The 20,462-nt window shown below is 42.2% G+C and overlaps 1 protein-coding gene across 1 annotated transcript in view; it reads right to left on the reverse strand.

The window, feature by feature from the left end:
• Positions 1-1,889: 1,889 nt before the first annotated feature.
• The window catches only part of tmed8 (transmembrane p24 trafficking protein 8), a 29,779-nt gene continuing 11,206 nt past the window's right edge, over positions 1,890-20,462 (reverse strand). The window contains exons 3-7 of the mRNA XM_060829015.1: positions 16,331-16,433; positions 13,056-13,164; positions 9,462-9,612; positions 6,499-6,786; positions 1,890-3,042 (exon numbers count right to left, since the gene is read on the reverse strand). Coding sequence (XP_060684998.1) covers positions 2,828-3,042; positions 6,499-6,786; positions 9,462-9,612; positions 13,056-13,164; positions 16,331-16,433 — 866 coding nt within the window. The 3' untranslated portion in view covers positions 1,890-2,827. The remainder of the gene's footprint in view (positions 3,043-6,498; positions 6,787-9,461; positions 9,613-13,055; positions 13,165-16,330; positions 16,434-20,462) is intronic.

The following is a 20,462-nucleotide window of genomic DNA, read 5'->3' on the forward strand; positions in this document are numbered from 1 at the left end:
TCCCACTCATTAACCCAATTCTGCAAATTGTCTTCATAGATCATCGACATTATCCTCCGCCTCCTTCAGGTAGTCAAACATTGCTTGCACAGATCTTTCCTCAAAGACTCATGTGGTTTCACCTGAAGGATCATTGCTGGAGCTGCCGACGCTGACTGAAATTCTGGCTCTTAAACCAGATTTCCAGCCTTAAGGAGCATGGCTGTACATTACAAATTTAACTGGCAGTGAAAGTTAAAAACAGACTCAGGGAATGAGACCCAACCCAGGAGTATGAGGTTTAATTGTGGGTGTGGAGGGGTTGTTCCAGTAACCAATTTTAATAGGGTACAATTGATAAAAGCATATGTTATAGATTGATTGGGAGGCAATGGCATAGTGGTATTGTTGGTTAATTACTAATCCAGAAACCCAGGTTAATATCCTGGCGATGGAGGTTCAAATACCAGATGGTGGAATTGAAATTCAATTAAAAATCTGGAATTATGATGGCATCATAACACTATTGCCAATTGATGTGGGAAAACTCCAATGATTTATGAATGCCCTTCAGAAAAATCTGATGTCCTTAACTGACGGCTTACTGATGTGCAGAATACACCTCCTGCAAGGGCAATGGAATAGATTGAAGATTAACTTCACAAAGGTAATTCAAAAAACTCAAAAGGGCAATATTTGCTAGATTAGGATAAGAACAGAGAAGGAGGACTAATTGAATAGCCTCCATCAACAGCCAACACAGGTACAGTGTCCAAATGGCCCCCCTTCAATGTTACAAGTTTCTCTGAATGTGAAATTCTAAATCAGAATTCCCACATTATTATCTTTGTTGGACAGGTTTTGGGGGACAGGGTTGGGGAGCAGGGGCAGGGTGACAGGAATGGGATCGGGGCTCGCGCATGCTGTGCTGCTGCTAGTCTCCTGAATGGTGAACAGACTTAAAAGGAAGCTCCAAGCCTCGGAGGAAAGGCATTGAATCAATTAACTGAATAATCAATTATCCAAACGAAATAGTGCCTGCCCATCTCATTCGGATATTTGAGGTTCCCCTGTAAAAAGGATGTTGGCAGAGTTGGAGGATTTGAGCTATACAGAGAGGTTGAACAGGCTGGGGTGTTTCCCCTGAAACGTCAGAGGCTGAGGGGTGACCTTATAGAAGTTTATAAAATTATGAGGGGCATGGATAGAATAAATAGACAAGATCTTTTCCCTGGGGTGGGGAGTCCAAAACTAGAGGGCACAGGTTTAGGGTGAGGGGGGAAAAGATATAAAAGGGACCTAAGGGGTAACGTTTTCATGCAGAGGATGGTACGTGTATGGAATGAGCTGCCAGAGGAAGTGGTGGAGGCTGGTACAATTACAACATTTAAAAGGCATCTGGATGGGTATATGAGTAGGAAGGGTTTGGAGGGATATGGGCCGGGTGCTGGCAGGTGGGACTAGATTGGGTTGGGATATCTGGTCGGTATGGATAAGTTGGACCGAAGGGTCTGTTTCCGTGCTGTACATCTCTATGACTCTAATTGCCAGCTGCAAGCAGTGATTCCATCTGCCCTCTCTGGTGGATGTGAAAACCCTCATGGTAATGTTTTGAAAAAGGGCAGGGGAACTCTCCTTTGTACCCTGTGGTAATATTTACACCTCCGCAAAAGAATTAAACAGATCATCTGGTTATTATCACAGGGCTATTTGCACAGGGTAACAATGTACAAACTGGCTGCCCTGTTTCCTAGTGCAGTGGCTGTAATTCAAAGACACTTCAGCAGGTGTGAGGTAGTCTGTCTGTAGATTGGGGATCTGTGAGCTTTCTTTTGCAATCAAATTTCTTTAAGAGTTTTTCTTCCTGCCACTCACCCCAGCCGCATTTCACAGATCTTACCCTTCAATCATTTTAAGTTTACATTTTTCTATTTATTTATTTTTCCAGGCAGTACACAGAGTACAAAATATAATTGTTTTGTGAAGGTTGCAAATGATATTCATTTCTCTCAACTTCATCACGTCCCGTCTGACATCCCTGCTCAACTTTTCCAGATTCCAGTGATTGCAATGTGATTAAGATATTTTAATAAAAGAATTACTAATTAACTCCTTTTTTTGAGGAGAGGGTTGAGGGAGCAGCAGGTGACTTGTAAACACTGGAATGCAACTGCAACGTGCTGAGAACACAGTACAGACAAGCCCAAATCAGATATTGCACAAAGAAAGGCAGTGTAGCTTGGGTCTTTAAACATATACAGTGATCAGGTCAGAAGTCACATGACACCAGGTTATACTCCATAGGAGTATTTGAAATCACAAGATTTCGGAGCGCTGCTCCCTCACTTCACCTGATAAAGGAGCAGGGCTCAGAAAGGTTGTGATTTCAAATAAACCTGTTGGACTATAGCCTGGCGTCATGAGACTTCTGACTTTGTCCATCACCAGCACCTTCACATGATGGATATACAGTGATAGATTTACAAAGTAAGCACATAGCAACATTAAAACAGTGAAAATAAATCTTTAAACATAAAATGATATTAATGTATACATATTATATATAAATTCAGTTGTACCAAGAACACAAGTAACACAAAAACAATACTGTGAACACAAAACAAACAAAGAAGATGCATAAAGTGCCACATTTGTAAGAGTTTGGAGAGCTTGTGGGGTTGAATGTTGGGCACATTTGCTCCAGTCAGATTTTTGGAAAGAAAAACAATTGCCAGAGAAAGAAAACAAGAGGCTAACTTGGAGAGAGAGTATCTCTGGAGGAATGGGACGTGGATTCGGTCCCCTTCCCCAGAGAAGGGCTGCTGCTGCTGCTGCTACGGCTGCTTCTTCAGGAGCTGTAGTTGACCTGGTAATAGAGGGTCTTGTGTCTCCAGATCGAGTAGGAATTGTCGAATTTGAGCAGGTAGACTCCCTGTCCCGGGTACTTGTGACTGCCGGACTGAACCTCCAAGTGACTGTCCTTTCGGTATACAGGCAGGATCTCCTCCAATTCAGACCGGAAGAAATCTTTCCCTCTCTCGATATCTCCTTGGACTGGGGGTGCTGAAGAACAACGCATGAAGATATTAATAGCAGCACCAGATGGAGGGACAGGCAAGAAATGACAGGGCCACAGGGAGCTCATATATCAAAGTGGATATTGGGGATGAGGAAGATGCACATGCATAAATACATCAGCTATACATGCTGAGCATCCTGCAAGGCTAAATGAGACTGGGAACTTAGGCGAGAAGAGACCAAATAAACAGGGAGCCAGAAGGTCTATTCCAAAGATCAGAGTGCCACGTTATTGGTGCTGTCCGAGGGTCAGCGCTGAGGAGGCTTCGCGCTGTCCGAGGGTCAGCGCTGAGGGGGCGCCGCGCTGTCTGAGGGTCATTAGTAGTACTGCAATTTTGAAAATGTTGAATTTCAGTCGTTACATTAAATCAAGGTTTGATCTTTCCTCTCAAATTCAATACTTTTACTTCCAGCACAAGTTCATTAGCTATGAACATTTTGGGAAGTCCTGAAACAAGAAAAGGCACGATGGCTAAGAGTCTATTTTTCTGATATTTTGATTTCTCTAAGGATTTGAAGGACACTGGTTGCACAGAAACACTGCTGCTTGAGAACTGGATTAGTTCAATGGTAAATTCAGGCCCCTCTCTCCCTTGTTTGGAGAAGGGAAAAAAAATTCCTTATAGCCAGCTACTCTCCCCACAAAGTTCAAAGTGGGAGGGAAATAAAATATGTTCTGAAGCAGTGAAATATGAATTCTCAACCAGTCAATGAAAGACTGAGAATTGGCACATGCACAACTTTGTATCATCAGCAAAGATTCAGAAAGAATCCAAGACAGGCAGCCTTTTTAATTGGTGAGGGAATTGAGGGTTATGGGGCAAGGGCAGGAAAGTGGAGAGAATTGATGGGCTAAAGCATAAATTCCTGCTCTTATGATTTTATAGTCTTAAGAGAAAAGAACTCATTGAAATTTCTGATCTAGACCAGCGGCAGAACTCACTCACTCTGGCATTTTTTAAAAATCCCATTTCCTACACTCAATGTTTGTATCTTGTCTCTTTGAATGTCTGTAAGAATGGGCATGTTAAGGAAGGGATAGAGCTAAAGATTAGCAAATTCAACTCCAAGTTTTTGCCACTGGTTAAAGATTTTTAATTAAAATAAATTGTTATTCTCCTGTTATTCAAAGAAAAACCTGGTGTGCATATTCTTTTAAGCTGAATTAGATAGTTTGGTAGAATGAGGCCATTCAGTGGTAGATTAAATTTACACTCCAGGAATAGCAGGGCTTGAATTCCAGTACATTACCCCAGTTCGTCATAACACGACGCACAATGTTCCAATTGTTCCCAATAGGAGAGAACATTACAGTTTACAAAACTTATCTGGCTATAAAGTTCATATCCCTGCACAAGTCTTTCAAAACTCTTGGATAGAAACCATCTTGTTCTGAGGATTTGTCTCAGTTCAGCTCCATTGTAGTATCCAGTAGATGATCATTTATCCTCAAGCTTGTCCTGTTAGGTCATTCAACAGGATCATGGCTGATCTTCTACCTCTATGTCATTCTCTTGCACTACCCAACAACAATTTTAATAGTTGGAAATCTATCGATCTCTGCATTCAATATAATCAATGACTGAGCTTCCACAGTTCTAGGGACTAGAGAATTCCAAAACTTCACCACCCAAGTGAAGAAATATCCCTCCCATCTCAGTCCTTATTCTGACACTGTGTCCCTTGGTTTGTAGATCATCAATTAAAGCAACTTTCCATGGTCTAGCCTGGCAAGCCCCTCTAAGACTTTTAAATGTTTCACTAAAATCATCTCTCATTTTACCAAGTTACACCGAAAACAAGCCCAATCTTCATTTCTATTAGTATGAGAACTTGATTGAGTTCCTGCTCTGATTCAATATCCCTTCCTAATGGGTCAATCTAAGCAGCATCATCTTAACAGAACAATTAGAGAGGGCCATCTCATACTGAATTAAAATTAAAAAGGTGTTCATTGGAACGTCTGGCATTTTGAGTTCTTTCTCCCCTATAATTATTCAGTGCATGCATCTCCTCCCTTAGATCAACAACATAGTCTTTACCAACTTTAATGAGGCTCACTTTTCAGCTCATCACACAGTACAGGCTCTTCAGCCCATCAAGTCTGTACTGACAAAAACTACTGTATATACATGTGTATAGATCGATCTCAGAGTCATAGAGATGTACAGCATGGAAACAGACCCTTCGGTCCAACCCATCCATGCCAACCAGATATCCCAATCCAATCTAGTCCCACCTGCCAGCACCCGGACCATAGCCCTCCAAACCTTTCCTATTCATATACTCATCCAAATACCTTTTAAATACTGTAATTGCACCAGCCTCCAACACATCCTCTGGCAGCTCATTCCATACACGTACCACCCTCTGTGTGAAAAAGTTGCCCCGTAGGTCTCTTTTATATCTTTCCCCTCTCACCCTAAACCTATGTCCTCTAGTTCTGGACTCCCCGACCCCAGGGAAAAGACTTTGTCAACTTATCCTATCCATGCTCCTCATAATTTTGTAAACCTCTATAAAGGCAGTAAAAATATACTTTGGTCAAAAAACTCACATTTTCCATCTATCTCATGCATCCCGTACTCCCACCGGCCTCTGGGGCGGGACCATCCCGTACTGTATTTGTGCACCGTTCCAATTTTTTTTTTGCCATTTCTATTCTTACATCCCTAAATCTCTCTGCTCCACAGATATGAGCTTATCATTTAGAAAACACTAATCTATTTGTACTAAAGTAGCCCACAGCACATGATAGTGGATTTTGTTTGCCTCAGTTATACCCACACAATGTCCTTTCGAGATAAAAGTTAAAAGAATGAACACAAGTAACATCAGAATTGGAATAAACAGAGAATGCAGGAGAAACTCAGCTGGTCTGGCAGCATCTGAGGAGAGAGAAACAGAATTAACATTATGAGTCTGGTAATGTTCTCCTGTTAGAAACAAAGATTGTTTTTGGAGGGCGTAAGGTGGGTGAGGAAGACAGAGAGAGGAAGGATGAGGGAGGTTTGCTAGTTTGGTATTTCACATTATTCTAAGTATTACCCAGAAGTACTTGATTTACAATGTTTATGGTTGAAAGAGGAGAATTAAAAACTGAAAATAAGCAAATGCTGAAAATCTGAAATAAAAGATGATGAAGACAACAGATCTGTCAGTATTTATTCAAGTCAGAGAAAACTGAGTGCCAGCGAGGAAGCTGGAACTGTGTGGATAAAAGACAAATAAAATGAAAAGGAAACAAAGAAAATGGCAGAGTGGGACAGACACAGCATTTGAAAGAGAGTGAGAGCACAAGTGAGAGAGTGAATTAATGGTTAAGCATATGTGCCAGTATTGGGAGAGAGAGCGAGAGAAAGAACAAATAAATACAGACATGAGAAATGGTGGGTGCTGTGTACAATTCTGCATATTAATCATTCACAAAGCCCTTTTTACCTTCTGTCTCTTCCTCGTCCTCTTCATCACTTGACTCACTAACCAGCACCGTAATCTCTGTGTCGGTCACAGGAGTCCACTCAAAGTACACCCCAAAGCCAATATCATAGGTGTCCGTGGCAAAGTCCCAGCAGACAGAGTTACCCTCAGGGTGGGTGGGAACTCGCACTGTCACTACATTCCCACGGTTCACCTTCATCACCCCAGCCTTTTCCCTCCGGATCTTCTCTTTGAACTCGTTTAGCTCCGTGGAAATCCAGGTGGCAGCAGCATCAATTACAGGAACAACTGCAAGGTAAGCAGAAATTCAGGAGCTGGTCACACTTCAAGATGAGATGGTCTTGTGACAAGTCCTAAACTCCCATACTGACAGCTTTCATGGCCTTTTACATTATAGTCTAATGCTTTGTAAAAAACAGTTACATATTGTTATACACAACCAGCATAGTTTAAAAATTAATCAATCAATCATTCTCAGAATGTGGGTTTGACTGATAAGGGCAACTTGAGGTGGTGATGGTGAGCTACTTTCTTCAACACAACCCAATGTCTACCTCAGCCATTTTACAGGGTAGTTAAGAGTCAACCCATTGCTGTGGATCTGGAGTGATGCCTAGGCCAGACCAAGTAAAGATGACAGATTCCCTTCCCTAAAAAGGATATCATTTAACCTGAATGGATTTTTAGAACAATCTATTTACAAGTAATTGATTATTAAAAAATTGTTATAAGTAACTGAATTTCCCAGCAGCTATGAATGACTTTGAAATGATGTGTCTGGATCACAATCCAGTAACAGAATCATAGCTCAAAGTGTGTGAGAAGATTTGTAGCTTGGGTGCTCGTTGTTGTGCTTCTGTTCGCTGAGCTGGGAATTTGTGTTGCAGACGTTTCGTCCCCTGTCTAGGTGACATCCTCAGTGCTTGGGAGCCTCCTGTGGAGCGCTTCTGTGATGTTTCCTCTGGCATTTATAGTGGTTATAACCTAGAGGATGTCACCTAGACAGGGGACGAAATGTCTGCAACACAAATTCCCAGCTCGGTAAACAGAACCACTACAGAATCATAGCTCTCAAACCCACGACACAGCAACAAGCAAGACCCAATGCTACAATTCCAAATGTGCCTTGGATTGTAGGTAGCTTCCTACTGCCTTCTCAAGGGCAACTAGAGATTGGCAATAAATGATGGTCCCAACAGCAACACCCATGAATGAATCAAAAATAAAGTGCCAGATCTAAAAGAGCCTGATCCATAGTTGGATTCAAAACATATTGTCTTGGAATATTATGGCCCAGTCACCTGGTGAGCGAGCAAGGGAGAGGGGGCAAGAGGAGCTGGCCAATGAGCGAGGGAGTGAGAGGCTGCTGGGTTGGAGAGTAAACCAGTGCCAATGAGCAGGATGGTGACTGTGGGCAAATAGACACTCAACACTATCCCCATCATATACTCCAAGAACATGTACAGAGTTAGGAACACAGTAAAGCTGCCTCTACTCTTAAACACTTGCAGTGTTGAAACTGCATTAGATTTCCTGATGAAGGGCTCTGGCCCGAAACGTCGAATTTCCTGTTCCTTGGATGCTGCCTGACCTGCTGTGCTTTAACTAGCAACACATTTTCAGCTTAGATCTGTAGCATCCAAAATGGATCTGTGTTAGACACAGTAAAGCTCCCTTTACACTGTCTCCATCAAACACTCCCAGGACAGGGTCAGTACTGGGTTAGATACAGAGTAAAGTTCCCTCTTCACCTCTATACAGTGTGGAAACAGACCCTTCGGTCCAACTAGTCCATGTTGACAATGTTCCCAAACTAAACTAGTCCCACTTCCCTGCGTTTGGTCCATATCCCTCCAAACCTTTTCTATTCGTGTACTTAATCAAATGTCTTTTAAACCGTACCTGCATCTGTCACTTCCTCAGTTCATTCCACATACAAACCATTCTGTGTAAAAAAGATGGTCCTCATTCTTTTTAAATCTTTCTCCTCTCACCGTAAGAACATGTCCCTCAGTTTTGAACTCCCCCCCACCTTATGGAAAAGAGCTTTGCTATTCACCTTATCTCTTCCCCTCATTATTTTTTCATCCCCTATAAGATTACCCCTCAACCTCCTATGTTCCAGTGAAAAAAATCCCAGCCTATTATTACACCTCAAACTCACCTTTTCCGAGCAGCATTCTGGTAAATCTTTTCTGAACCCTCTCCAGTTTAATAATATCCTTTCTATAACAGGGTGACCAGAACTGCACAGAGTACTCCAGAAGAGGCCTCACCAACATCCTGTATAACCTCAACATATCGTCTCAACTTTTATACTCAATGGTCTGAGCAATAAAGGCAAGCATGTTAAACACCTTCTCAACTACCCTGTCGACCTGTGACACAAATTTCAAAGAATTATGTACCTGAACCCTGAGGTGTCTCTGCTCTACAACACTACCCAGGCCCCTGCCATTAATTGTACAAGTTCTGCCCTTGCAATAGCTGGCATTTATGCAAATTAAACTCCATCTGTCATTCCTCAGCCCATTAACCCAATTGACTAAAATCTCTTTGTAATGTTAGATAATCTTGTTCACTATCTACTATATCACCAATTTTGGTGTCATCCTCAAACTTACTAACCATGCCTCCTATATTCTCATCCAAATCATACATATAAATGACAAACAAAAGTGGAGTTAGCTCCGATCCCTGTGGAACACTACTGATCACAGGCCTCCAGTTCAAAAACAACCGCCCACCATCACCCTCTGTCTCCTATCATGAAGCCAATTTTGGATCTCTCTGAAACCCATGTGATCTAACTTTACTACTTAGTCTGCCATGCAAAACCTTATCAAACGCTTTATTAAAGTCCATGCTCCATCGAACACTCCCAGGACAGGGACAGCACAAGGTTAGAAACTGACAGAAACCTTCTCTCCACTGTCGTCTTTCTAATTATTACTTGCACTTACCTCTCCCAGGACCTTCTAATGGATCAGCTGGTAACTTTTCTGGCCCCCCGTGGTCAGACTGAATGATCACAGAATCACTGCTGACTTTACGAACCCGGTATGCAGCAAGTGCTGTTGCAGTTATCTCACACCCTTTATTATCCTTAACATCCTGAAGGATAACATGAAAAGGTCGATTAAAAGCTGCATGGAATACTTTTACAATCCAACTCAAAACATTAGCTCACTTCATAACATTCTTTCCAAAAGCTAGAAAATTCTAGAAGCCACAATAATCCACCTTCTGGGACAGGTCCTAAAAATAAGCTACCAGTAGGAATTGTACAAATGGTAATGGAGATAATAATGGGACCCGAGGGGCTGAAATCTCTACTGCCTGATGCTTTTTATTCCCAGGGTATTAAATAAATCACGTAATGAAACCATTGAAGTGTTGATCACCATTTTCCAAACTTTGCCTTGATTCAGAAATTCTGCCTTTCGAATTTGGAATAGTAAACATCACCCTGGCATTTTAGAACACAGAGTGAAATCACACAAGTACCGATATGTCAGTTTAACATTAACATTAGGGAAGTTAGCCCATCAGAGATCAAGAGTTTGAAAATTCACAGAAGCAGAGATTTAACTTGGATTTACAAAGCACATGACATCTCAGAATAGGAGGTGGCGTATCATCCATGGATACCTGTATAATTCTAGTCTTCCAGCTATGGGAAAGATGTTGTTAAACTTGACAGGTTTCAAAAAAGACATACAAGGATGTTGCTGGAGTTTGAGGGTTTGAGCTATAGGAAGAGGCTGAACATGTTGGGGCTTTTATCCCTGCAGCATTGGAGGTTGAGGGGTGGCATTATAGAGGTTTATAAAATCACAATAGGCCTGGATAAGGTGAATAGCCAAGGTCTTTCCGCCAAAAACTAGTCTGCATAGGCTAAGATGAAAGGGGAAAGATTTAAAAAGGACCTGAGGGGCAACTTTTTGACGCAGAGGGGATGGGTGTATGGAATAAGCTGCCAGAGGAAGTGGTGGAGGCTGGTACAATTATAGCATTTAAAAAGGCATCTGGATAGGTATATGAATAGGAAGGATCTAGAGGAATATGGGCCAAATGCTGGCAGATGGAACTAGATTAAGTTAGGATATCTGGTCCAAAGTTGGATCAAAGAGTCTGTTTCCATGCTGTAGGACTCCATGAGTCAGGAGTGTAGAAACCATTTCCCCAGACCATTAGCCTGGGCCTCTGGTTTACTGGTCCAGCAACATTACCATTATGCTATGGTCTCCCTCGTTATTACTTAGGCTCCTCATAAGATTATGAGCAAAACATGCGACACAACATTGGAGCAAACTCTGCAGCAGGACTTTGAAGGTCATTGGGCTTTTGGGAGTTAGATCAAAGATGACAGAAGCTTTCTTTGACAGAAGTTACTCTAAACGTCTTGGCTTTTGTTGTAAATGTATTAAATGTAATGAACAGTGTTATGAACTCATGTTTACAAATGACACGAAGTTGCAACCACATCAAATTGTATAGACAGAATCAGAAAATATACAGAGATGTTCCTCATGGTTCAGGACAAGGAGCAGTGCAGTTTTTGATATATATTACTTGGACTTGGGGGACCAGGTACTTTATAAATAGAAGCACACAGTGAGAGTGTGAGAAAGTTATGTTAAACTTTTATAAAATATCACCTTGGCACCATTTGGAAGACTGTGTCCAATTGTGAACGCCATTGCAAAGAACATAGAAAGGATTTTACTCAATCAGTTCCAAGCTGGGGGGTTAGTTATATGGGGGAGATGACAGAAACTGCGGCTGGTCTCAGAGGGAGATGGAGTGAGGTTTTTAAAATCATGACATGTTTAGACAAGAGTAAACGAAAAGGAACTGTTTCCAATGGAAGGAAGATTGGGAACTAGATATCACAAACTGGGAGTGACAGAACAGTTATTACAGCAATTAACATTAATTTACAAATACCTAAAGGAATTGGATTAAGGTTTGCTCACTGAGCTGCAAGGTTCATTTCCAGATGTTTCGTTACCCTACTAGGTAACATCTTCAATGGGCCTCAGGTGAAGCAATGCTGAATTTTCCTGCTTTCAATTTATGTCTGGGTTTCTTTGGGTTGGGGATGTCATTTCCTGTGGTGAAGTCATTTCCTGTTCCTTTTCTCAGAGGGTGGTAGATGGGGTCTATCTCGATGTGTTTGTTGATAGAGTTCCAGTTGGAATGCCATGTTTCTCAGAATTCTCGTGTGTGTCTTTGTTTGGCTTGTCCTAGGATGGATGTGTTGTCCCAGTCGAAATGGTGTCCTTCCTCATTCATATGTGAGGGTACTAGTGAGAGAGGGTCCTGTCTTTGTGTGACACGACCCTCTCTCACTAGTATCCTCACATACGGATGAGAAGGGCAAGTGCAGACTCAAAAAGCCAAGCAACTTCTGTTCGATGATTCTAAGGGACATACACTAACTAACTAATTGGACAAAGCTGTGACAGATGGACCTCATTGCACAAATGTGTAAACTTTTTTGACTTTGAATCCAACAAAATTAAACCAACATTTCCTTCACAGAGAGATTGGCAGCTGAGGAGGAACAAGTGGATTTAGGCAAGCAAATACATAAATCACCAAAATTAGCCTAATAGCCTATCCACCAAGAGGGCTGGCATACATAACATGGAAAAATTATGCTTCCAGTGCAGAGCTCAGATCTGGGCACTGCTTTCAGAAAGGTTATGCTACACTGCAGATTCAACACTATGATTCCAGGAATAAAGATTCAATTACAAACACTGATTGTACAGACTGGACCCAAATAGGCCAGATGCCCAAAATCTGCAGTCTGAGAAATGAAATTGTCTGAAAACTGGGAATCTTTTTTTTAAATCCCCATCAAGAGATCTTGGCACCACTCTTGTAACAGAGTAAACAGTCCATTTGGATGCACACAGGACCTGGTCCCATTGCAGCACTGTAACATCTGCTCTGGTCTTCAGGAGTGAAGAGGAAATACTCAGGAGGCTTGTGCACTCTGAAACCCCTCTCCCTCAAAGAGGCTGCGGTGGCTAAGGGTCAACTGGAGCTCTCAAGATTCAGAAACAATGTTTCCTTATAAAAGGAATGTGATTTAATGTGGAACACGAAGAGCATGGGAGATGCTACAACAATATAAACCTTTCTTTGAAATTTTGTTGCTGTTATAATGTTATAATGCAGCAGACAATTTGTACATAGAAAGTCCCACTAACAGCAATTGGAAGAGAGCCAGATATTCTATTTTTAAAAATGCTGGCTTTAAACATTGATCAAGGTGACAAGGGAATGCCTAGTTTAAAAGTGGTTTTGAGAACCTTTTACATCCAACTGGGAAAGCAGGAGCCCCAGTTTAACATTTCATCCAGCATCTCTAACAAGTTCCCACTCCCTCAATACTGTGCAAGCAGTGTCAGATGAGATTCTTGGCTGCAGTCTCTGCAGTGGGCTTGCACACCTGCTCGACTGCTCCATTAAGTATTGAACTAAGAATCATACTGAGAATATGAGGTTACGTTAAGAAAGTTACATGGGATCCAAGTACACACCTGTTGTAGTTGCTCATCTTCTGCTTCCATTGTCTGTCCCGGTGGAATTTTGGAACTTTCTCTAGAATTGCCTTGTGTTTCTTCAGTCACCAGCCTTGCACTCTGTGGTCTCTCACAAGAAAAACACATTCTTACTCAAAAATATTAAACTCAACAGTTGCTGCAGCCTGCCTGCATTCCACCTGACCTCCTGGCACTGCAGAGTGCCAAACAAGAATAATTTACAATTCTGACCCAGGACCATGGAATCAGTGCAGCCCTTGGTGTGAAATGGAGATGGAGATTCAGAAAAGCCTAAGGGTTTAACTCTCACTCTGCTCAGAGAGATGATTGCAATTGTGCAGCCAAAGGAAACAGGTCCTGAGTTACAACTATTTGGGGTATCGTGAGCAGTTCTAGACCCTGTATGTAATGAAGGATGCGTTGGAAGAGGTCCAAATGAGGTTCACAAGAATGATCCCTGGAAGGAAGGGTTTGTCACATGAGGAGAGGTTGAGGATTCTGGGTCTATACTCGATGCTGTTGAGAAGGATAAAGGGGCTTCTCATTATTTTATTCTCTCAGAATTCTGCAAGTTTCAAAAAAACTGTGGATGCTAGAGATCTGAAACAAAAACAAATTGCCAGAGAAACTCAGCAGGTCTAGCAGTATCTGTGGGATGAAAACAGAGCTAGCAGTTTGAGTCCAGCTCCATGTCTGAACTCAAACATGTGCCCGAATTCAAAAGGCTGAAGTACAAGTGAAACCCAAATCTATCGACATGGAGTGGAATCTGGCCACAAAAATGAAAGGCATTGGCAACAAGTCAATGCACCCATTCCTAGTAAATAATATTTAAAAAAACAAGAGAGATACTGGCTGCTGGGAGTTGCACAATTCTGCTAATTAGAATGTAACAATCCTCCCAGTGACTACTCTCAAAGGGGCTGATCCTTCAGCCAGTGAAGAGAACATTGCCATAATTACAGTAAAATGGAGTAAATTAGCATCCACTTAAACAGCTCATTGCACGCTGTCACTTTCAGAAGCACATCTGCTACCACATTGCCCCTTCTGGCTGCATTATGTCTCCCACCATCAATTAACCCCAAGACGACAACATTCCTCAATCACAGCTGAGGCTATTCAAGTGAGCAACACAGAATTTTTCCACAAACTCCTGCATGCTCAAATACAGAATTCAGCTCAAATCCCCCACCCTGTAATCTCTTTACACCTGACTGCGTGCAACAGATCTCTTGGGTGTACAGACTTACTTGGGGTGGGGCAGGAATCTCAGTAACTTTAATGACTCCCAGCAGGCTTAGCCCACTGGGGAGGGGGTGGCCAGAGGGCAGATCAGGGTCATGGACCAGGATGCATTCTCTGTGTGCAGTGACACTGATCACAGCAAAAAACTGTAGCCCTTCGTTAACAAAGAACTCAGGATTATAGAGCTAAGAAGCAGATAGAAAACTCTGGATCAACATACAGATAGGCACCTTATTTGAAGGAAGTATTAGAAAGTGTTCATCTTCCAGACAATGGTTAGCACCTTCAGTAGGTGGTGGACTCAGTGGGATGAAGGGAGTAAAATAGTTGGCCGTAATTCAACATTCATGCAACACAAGAGACATTATTGTACAAGACAGAGCTCGCGATATTGGGAGAAATGTATTAGCATGGATTGAAAATTGGCTAACACAGAAGAGAATCTGTATAAATAGGTCTTTTTTAGGTTGGATTGCCACAGGTTCATACAAGAGACATTAATTATTTACTGTCTACATGAATGATTTGGAGGAGTGGACAGTGCGCTAAAGACACTATGACAGCATGCTTTGTTGAGAACATAAGGAATCTTAACGGGATATAGACAGGTTAGGTGTGTGGACACAAACTTGAAATTTGATGTAGGAAAACATGACATTGTGTTGTTTATCAGGAAGAATCAAAAGCAGACTATTACTTAAATGGAGAGACACTTTAAAAAAAAAGACATTCCCGAGTATGAATCACAAAAGATTTGCCTGTAGGTACAGCAAGTAACTGAGAAGGAACTTTGGCCTTCATTAATTGAGGTTTGGAGTTTTAAAATAGTGAAGTCTTGTTACAAGTTTACAGCGTATTGGAGGGGCCACATCTGAAATACTGTATACAGTTTGATCCCCATATTTTAAAAAGGGGATACTAGCATTGGAGGCTGTACAGAAGACATTCACAAGTTGATATTTCCATCGGCGTGGAATTTGGGCACAGGATTACTGCATAAGGAGACCTTCATTGAAAACCGAGATGCAAAGGAATTTCTTCTCCCAGAGGTTAGTGAGCGTCTGGAATTTTCTATCCTAGAATTTGGAAGCTAGATCAGTGCAAGTATTTAAGAGGCAGTAGATTCACCTTATCTATAGTCCTCATGATTTTATAAACCTCTAGAAGGTCATCCCTCAACTTCCTACACTACAGTGAAAAATGTTCCAGCCTCTCCTTATAATTCAAACCTTTCAGTCCCAACAAAATCCTGGAAAACCTTTTCTGAACCCAAGCCAATTTAATAATATCCTTCCTATAGTGGGCACCAGCACTGTGCACAGTACTCCAAAAGTGGCCTCACCAACATCCTGTATAATCACAATATGATATCCCAACTCCTATACTCAAACATCTGAACAATGAAGGCAAGACACTAAATGCCTTCTTAGCCACCCTACCTGGGACACAAATATCAAAGAATTATGTACCTGTAGATTAATTTAGGATATCCGGATGGCACGGATGAGTTAGACTGAAGGGTCTGTTTCCATGCTGTACATCTCTATGAACCCCACATCTCTCAGTTCGAAAACACTGTACAAGTTCGACCTTGTTTGTCTTACCAAAAATGTAACACCTTGCATTTGTCTAAATTGAACTCCATCTGCCACTCCTCAGCCCATTGGCCCAACTGATCAAGATCATTTTTTAATCTCAGATAGCCTTCTTCACTGTCCACAATACCAACGATTTTGGTGTCATCTGCAAATGTATTAAACATGCTTCCTAAATTCTCATCCACATCACTTATATAAATGACAACCTACAATACTTCACAGGAACATGATCAAACCCAGCATGATATGGAGCCCCATAAGGATGCAAGATAAATGTATGGAGGGAGAGAGTAATAGCAGGATACAGGCACACAGAGCATAATAACTTGTAAAGAACATGGGTAAAGCATATACCTCAACATGGGCCACCTAGGTGAAATTATTTGTTTTTTTTGGGTTATGACTCTCCCATTGCTAATTTATTACCTGTTTCCGGGCTCCATCTGGCACTTCTCACTTTCCTCTGACACACGCAGGCTGGACAGTTGCGAGGTCATGTCAACCTCAGAATTCTGCTCAGGTTCTGCATCTAAAATAAATGTTAAAGTTATATTGAGTGCAATAGCATAAATACATTACTAAAGTAAATGCGATGAGAAAAAATGAAGGTGACTAAGTTCAGAGCCTGTGGTGACCATTGTCAACACCATTACTTACAGAAAGGACAAGGAGAAAAGTAAGGATATCACAAGATTCTAACTGAACTGCAGAGGTTGAAACGGAGGGATTTAGGTGTCCCACTGCTTGAACCACTAAAGGTTTACACAAACAGGTATAGCAAGTCTGAGCAAATAGAATGTAGTTGTTCATTGTGAGGGAATTGCACCCACTGCAGTTTAGAAAAATAAGAGGGGACTTGCTTGAAGAATATAAGATCCTAAGGCGTATTGACAGGGTGGATGTGGTGAGGACAATTCCTGTGCTGGGAATATCTAGAACTAAGGGACCCTTTCAAAGTTAAGGATCACCCTTTTAGAACAGAGATGTGGCAGATTTTCTCCACAGAGGGTTTTGAGTTTTTGGAACTCTCTTCCTCAAAAGCCAGTGAAAGCAGAGACCGTGAATATTTTAAAGGCTGAACTAGATCACAGGGAGAGAGATTTTTGGAATAGGCAAGAACATGTAGTAGGAGAAGGAGGGCTTATGCCCGAAACATCGATTCTCCTGCTCCTCGGATGCTGCCTGGCCTGCTGCGCTTTTCCAGCACCACACTTTTCAACTCAGGAACATGGAGTAATCAGATAGCTACAACCTTATTGAACTGGGGGGTGGAAGAGATAGGCTCAAAGGGTAGAGAACATAGAAAAATACAGCGCACTACAGGCCCTTCAGCCCTCGATGTTGTGCCGATCCAAGCCTACCTAACCTACACTAGCCCACTATCCAATGCCCGTTTAAATGCCCATAAAGAGGGAGAGTCCACCACTGTTACTGGCAGGGCATTCCATGAACTCACGACTCGAGTAAAGAATCTACCCCTAACATCTGTCCTATACCTACCACCCCTTAATTTAAAGCTATGCCCCCTTGTAATATCTGACCCCATACATGGAAAAAGGTTCGCATGGTCAACCCTATCTAAACCCCTAATCACCTTGTACACCTCTATCAAGTCACCCCTAAACCTTCTTTTCTCCAATGAAAACAGCCCCAAGTGCCTCAGCCTTTCCTCATACGATCTTCCTACCATACCAGGCAACATCCTCTGCACCCGTTCCATGCCTCCACATCCTTCCTATAGTATGGCGACCAAAACTGTACACAATAATCCAGATGCGGCTGCACTAGAGTCTTATACAACTGCAACATGACCTCAGGACTCCGGAACTCAATTCCTCTACCAATAAAGCCCAGTACACCATATGTCTTCTTCACAGCACTATTTACCTGGGTGGCAACTTTCAGAGATCTGTGTACATGGACACCAAGATCCCTTTGCTCATCCACACTACCAAGTAGCCTACCATTAGTCCAGTACTCTATCTTCTTGTTACTCTTACCAAAGTGAATCACTTCACACTTACCTACATTGAACTCCATTTGCCACCTTTCTGCCCAGCTCTGCAGCTTATCTACATCCTTCCTCACTGTCAACAACTCCACCGACTTTCGTGGAGCCAGCTCTAACACCTGTTTGAAGTTTAGCTGGGCTTCTGTTAGAAGGTGTTTTTGCACAATCACATCATTCATCCCACAAACCAGACGGTCTCTAAGCACCTCATTAAGGGATAAACCAAAGTCACAGGCTTCAGTCAGTCATCTTAACCTAGTCAAAAACCCAATACATGTTCCTGTGGTTCTCGAAATGCCAGGTTAAAGTGATAGTGTCTCAAAATTAGAGGAGAGTTGGGGTTGTAATATTCCTTAAATATCCTTTTGCCCAAAATGTTGATTCTCCAGCTGCTCCAATGCTGCCTGATCTGTGCTTTTCCAGCACCACACTTGTACCTCAAAAGGATTTTAATAAATAAGGTTCATGACAATTGGGAATTATGCTGTATAAAAGTGAATAAAGTGCAAAGAGTAAGATAAGCATGTAACAAGGAACCGAGAAACCCATTTCGCTCAGATTGAAAAGAATTCTTTGAGTTAGCATGTGTTGTTTTTGCTGTGAGTGTTCCACACTTGGAGCATTCTTTGCATGAAGAGGCATTTTCTAATTACTCTTCTCCATGGCCTGGCTCTGATTTTCTTCCTCAGGCCTTAACTGCCCACTAAGCAGACAGGTTTTTGATTTTAAAACAATCTTTCATGAGATATAAAGTATCGCTGATAAATCTGGTATTCATTGTCCAACCCTAACTGCCTTTAAGGAAGTGATGGTGAGCCACAAATTCCCCTCATTTGCCCTTTCCATCAAATTATCTCTGAACCTCCTATATTCCAGGGTTCACAAAGTCTAGTTCAATAAACCACATCAACTTAAAATTATAAACAAAACCTGAGCTGTTTTTGTGATGTGAACATTTTTAGGGCTATAATTCCCAGGTGAAACACTGGCAATAACAACAGTTAATTTAAAGCTAGAAGAAAGAACCACTCAAGCAGCATTACGCCTTATTACACAGTATTGGCTTACAGCCACATTATTTCTGAGTACAGTTATCCAAAGAGACAAAAACAAGATAGTGGAGACAGGGAGACTAGAGTCAGAGATGTACAGCAAGGAAACAGACCCTTTGGTCCAACCCATTCATGCTGACCAGATATCCCAACCCAATCTAGTCCCACCTGCCAGCACCCGGCCCATATCCCTCCAAATCCTTCCTTTTCATATACCCATCCAAATGCCTTTTAAATGTTGCAATTGTACCAGCCTCCACCACTTCCACTGGCAGCTCATTCCATACACGTACCACCCTCTGTGTGAAAAAGTTACCCCTTAGGTCTCTTTTATATCTTTCCCCACTCACCCTAAACCTATGCCCTTGAGTTCTGGACTCCCCCACCCCAGGAAAATACTTTGTCTATTTACCCTATCCATGCCCTTTATAATTTTGTAAACCTGTATAAGGTCACCCTCAGCCTCTGACGCTCCAGGGAAAACAGCCCCAGCCTGTTCAGCCTCTCCCTATAGCTCAAATCCTCCAACCCTGGCAACATCCTTGTAAATCTTTTCTGAACCCTTTCAAGTTTCACAACATCTTTCCGATAGGAAGGAGACCAGAATTGCACACAATATTCCAACAGTGGCCTAACCAATGTCCTGTACAGCCACAATGTGACCTCCCAACTCCTGTACTCAATACCCTGGCCAATAAAGGAAAGCATACCAAATGCCTTCTTCACTATCCTATCTACCTGCGACTTCACTTTCAAGGAGCTATGAACCTGCACTCCAAGGTCTCTTTGTTCAGCAACACTCCCTACGACCTTTCCACGAAGTGTATAAGTCCTGCTAAGATTTGCTTTCCCCAAATGCAGCACCTCGCATTTATCTGAATTAAACTCCATCTGCCACTTCTCAGCCCATTGGCCCACCTGCTCCAAGATCCCTTTGTAATGGGGGGCAACCCTCTTCGCTATCCATTATGCCTCCAATTTTGGTGCCACCTGCAAACTTACTAACTATACCCCTTATGCTCACATCCAAATCATTTATGTAAATCACAAAAAGTAGACGACCCAGCACCGATCCTTGTGGCACTCCACTGGTCACAGGCCTCCAGTCTAAAAAACAACCCTCCACCACCACCCTCTGTCTTCTACCTTTGGGCCAGTTCTGTATCCAACTGGCTAGTTCTCCCTGTCTCCCATGGGGAACCTTGTCGAACGCCTCACTGAAATCCATATAGATCACATCTACCACTCTGACTTCATCAATCCTCTTGGTTACTTCCTCAAATCAAGTTTGAGAGACATGATTTCCCATGCACAAAGCCAAGCTGACTATCCCTAATCAATCCTTGCCTTTCCAAACACATGTACATCCTGTCCCTCAGGATTCCCTCCAACAACTTGTCCACCACCGAAGTCAGGCTCACCGGTCTACAATTCCCTGGCTTGTCCTTACAGTGGCACCACATTAGTCAACCTCCAAAAGCAAAGATTATTTTGC

This window comes from Hemiscyllium ocellatum, chromosome 8 (assembly GCF_020745735.1).
Source record: "Hemiscyllium ocellatum isolate sHemOce1 chromosome 8, sHemOce1.pat.X.cur, whole genome shotgun sequence".
In the NCBI taxonomy this organism is placed as follows: domain Eukaryota; kingdom Metazoa; phylum Chordata; class Chondrichthyes; order Orectolobiformes; family Hemiscylliidae; genus Hemiscyllium; species Hemiscyllium ocellatum.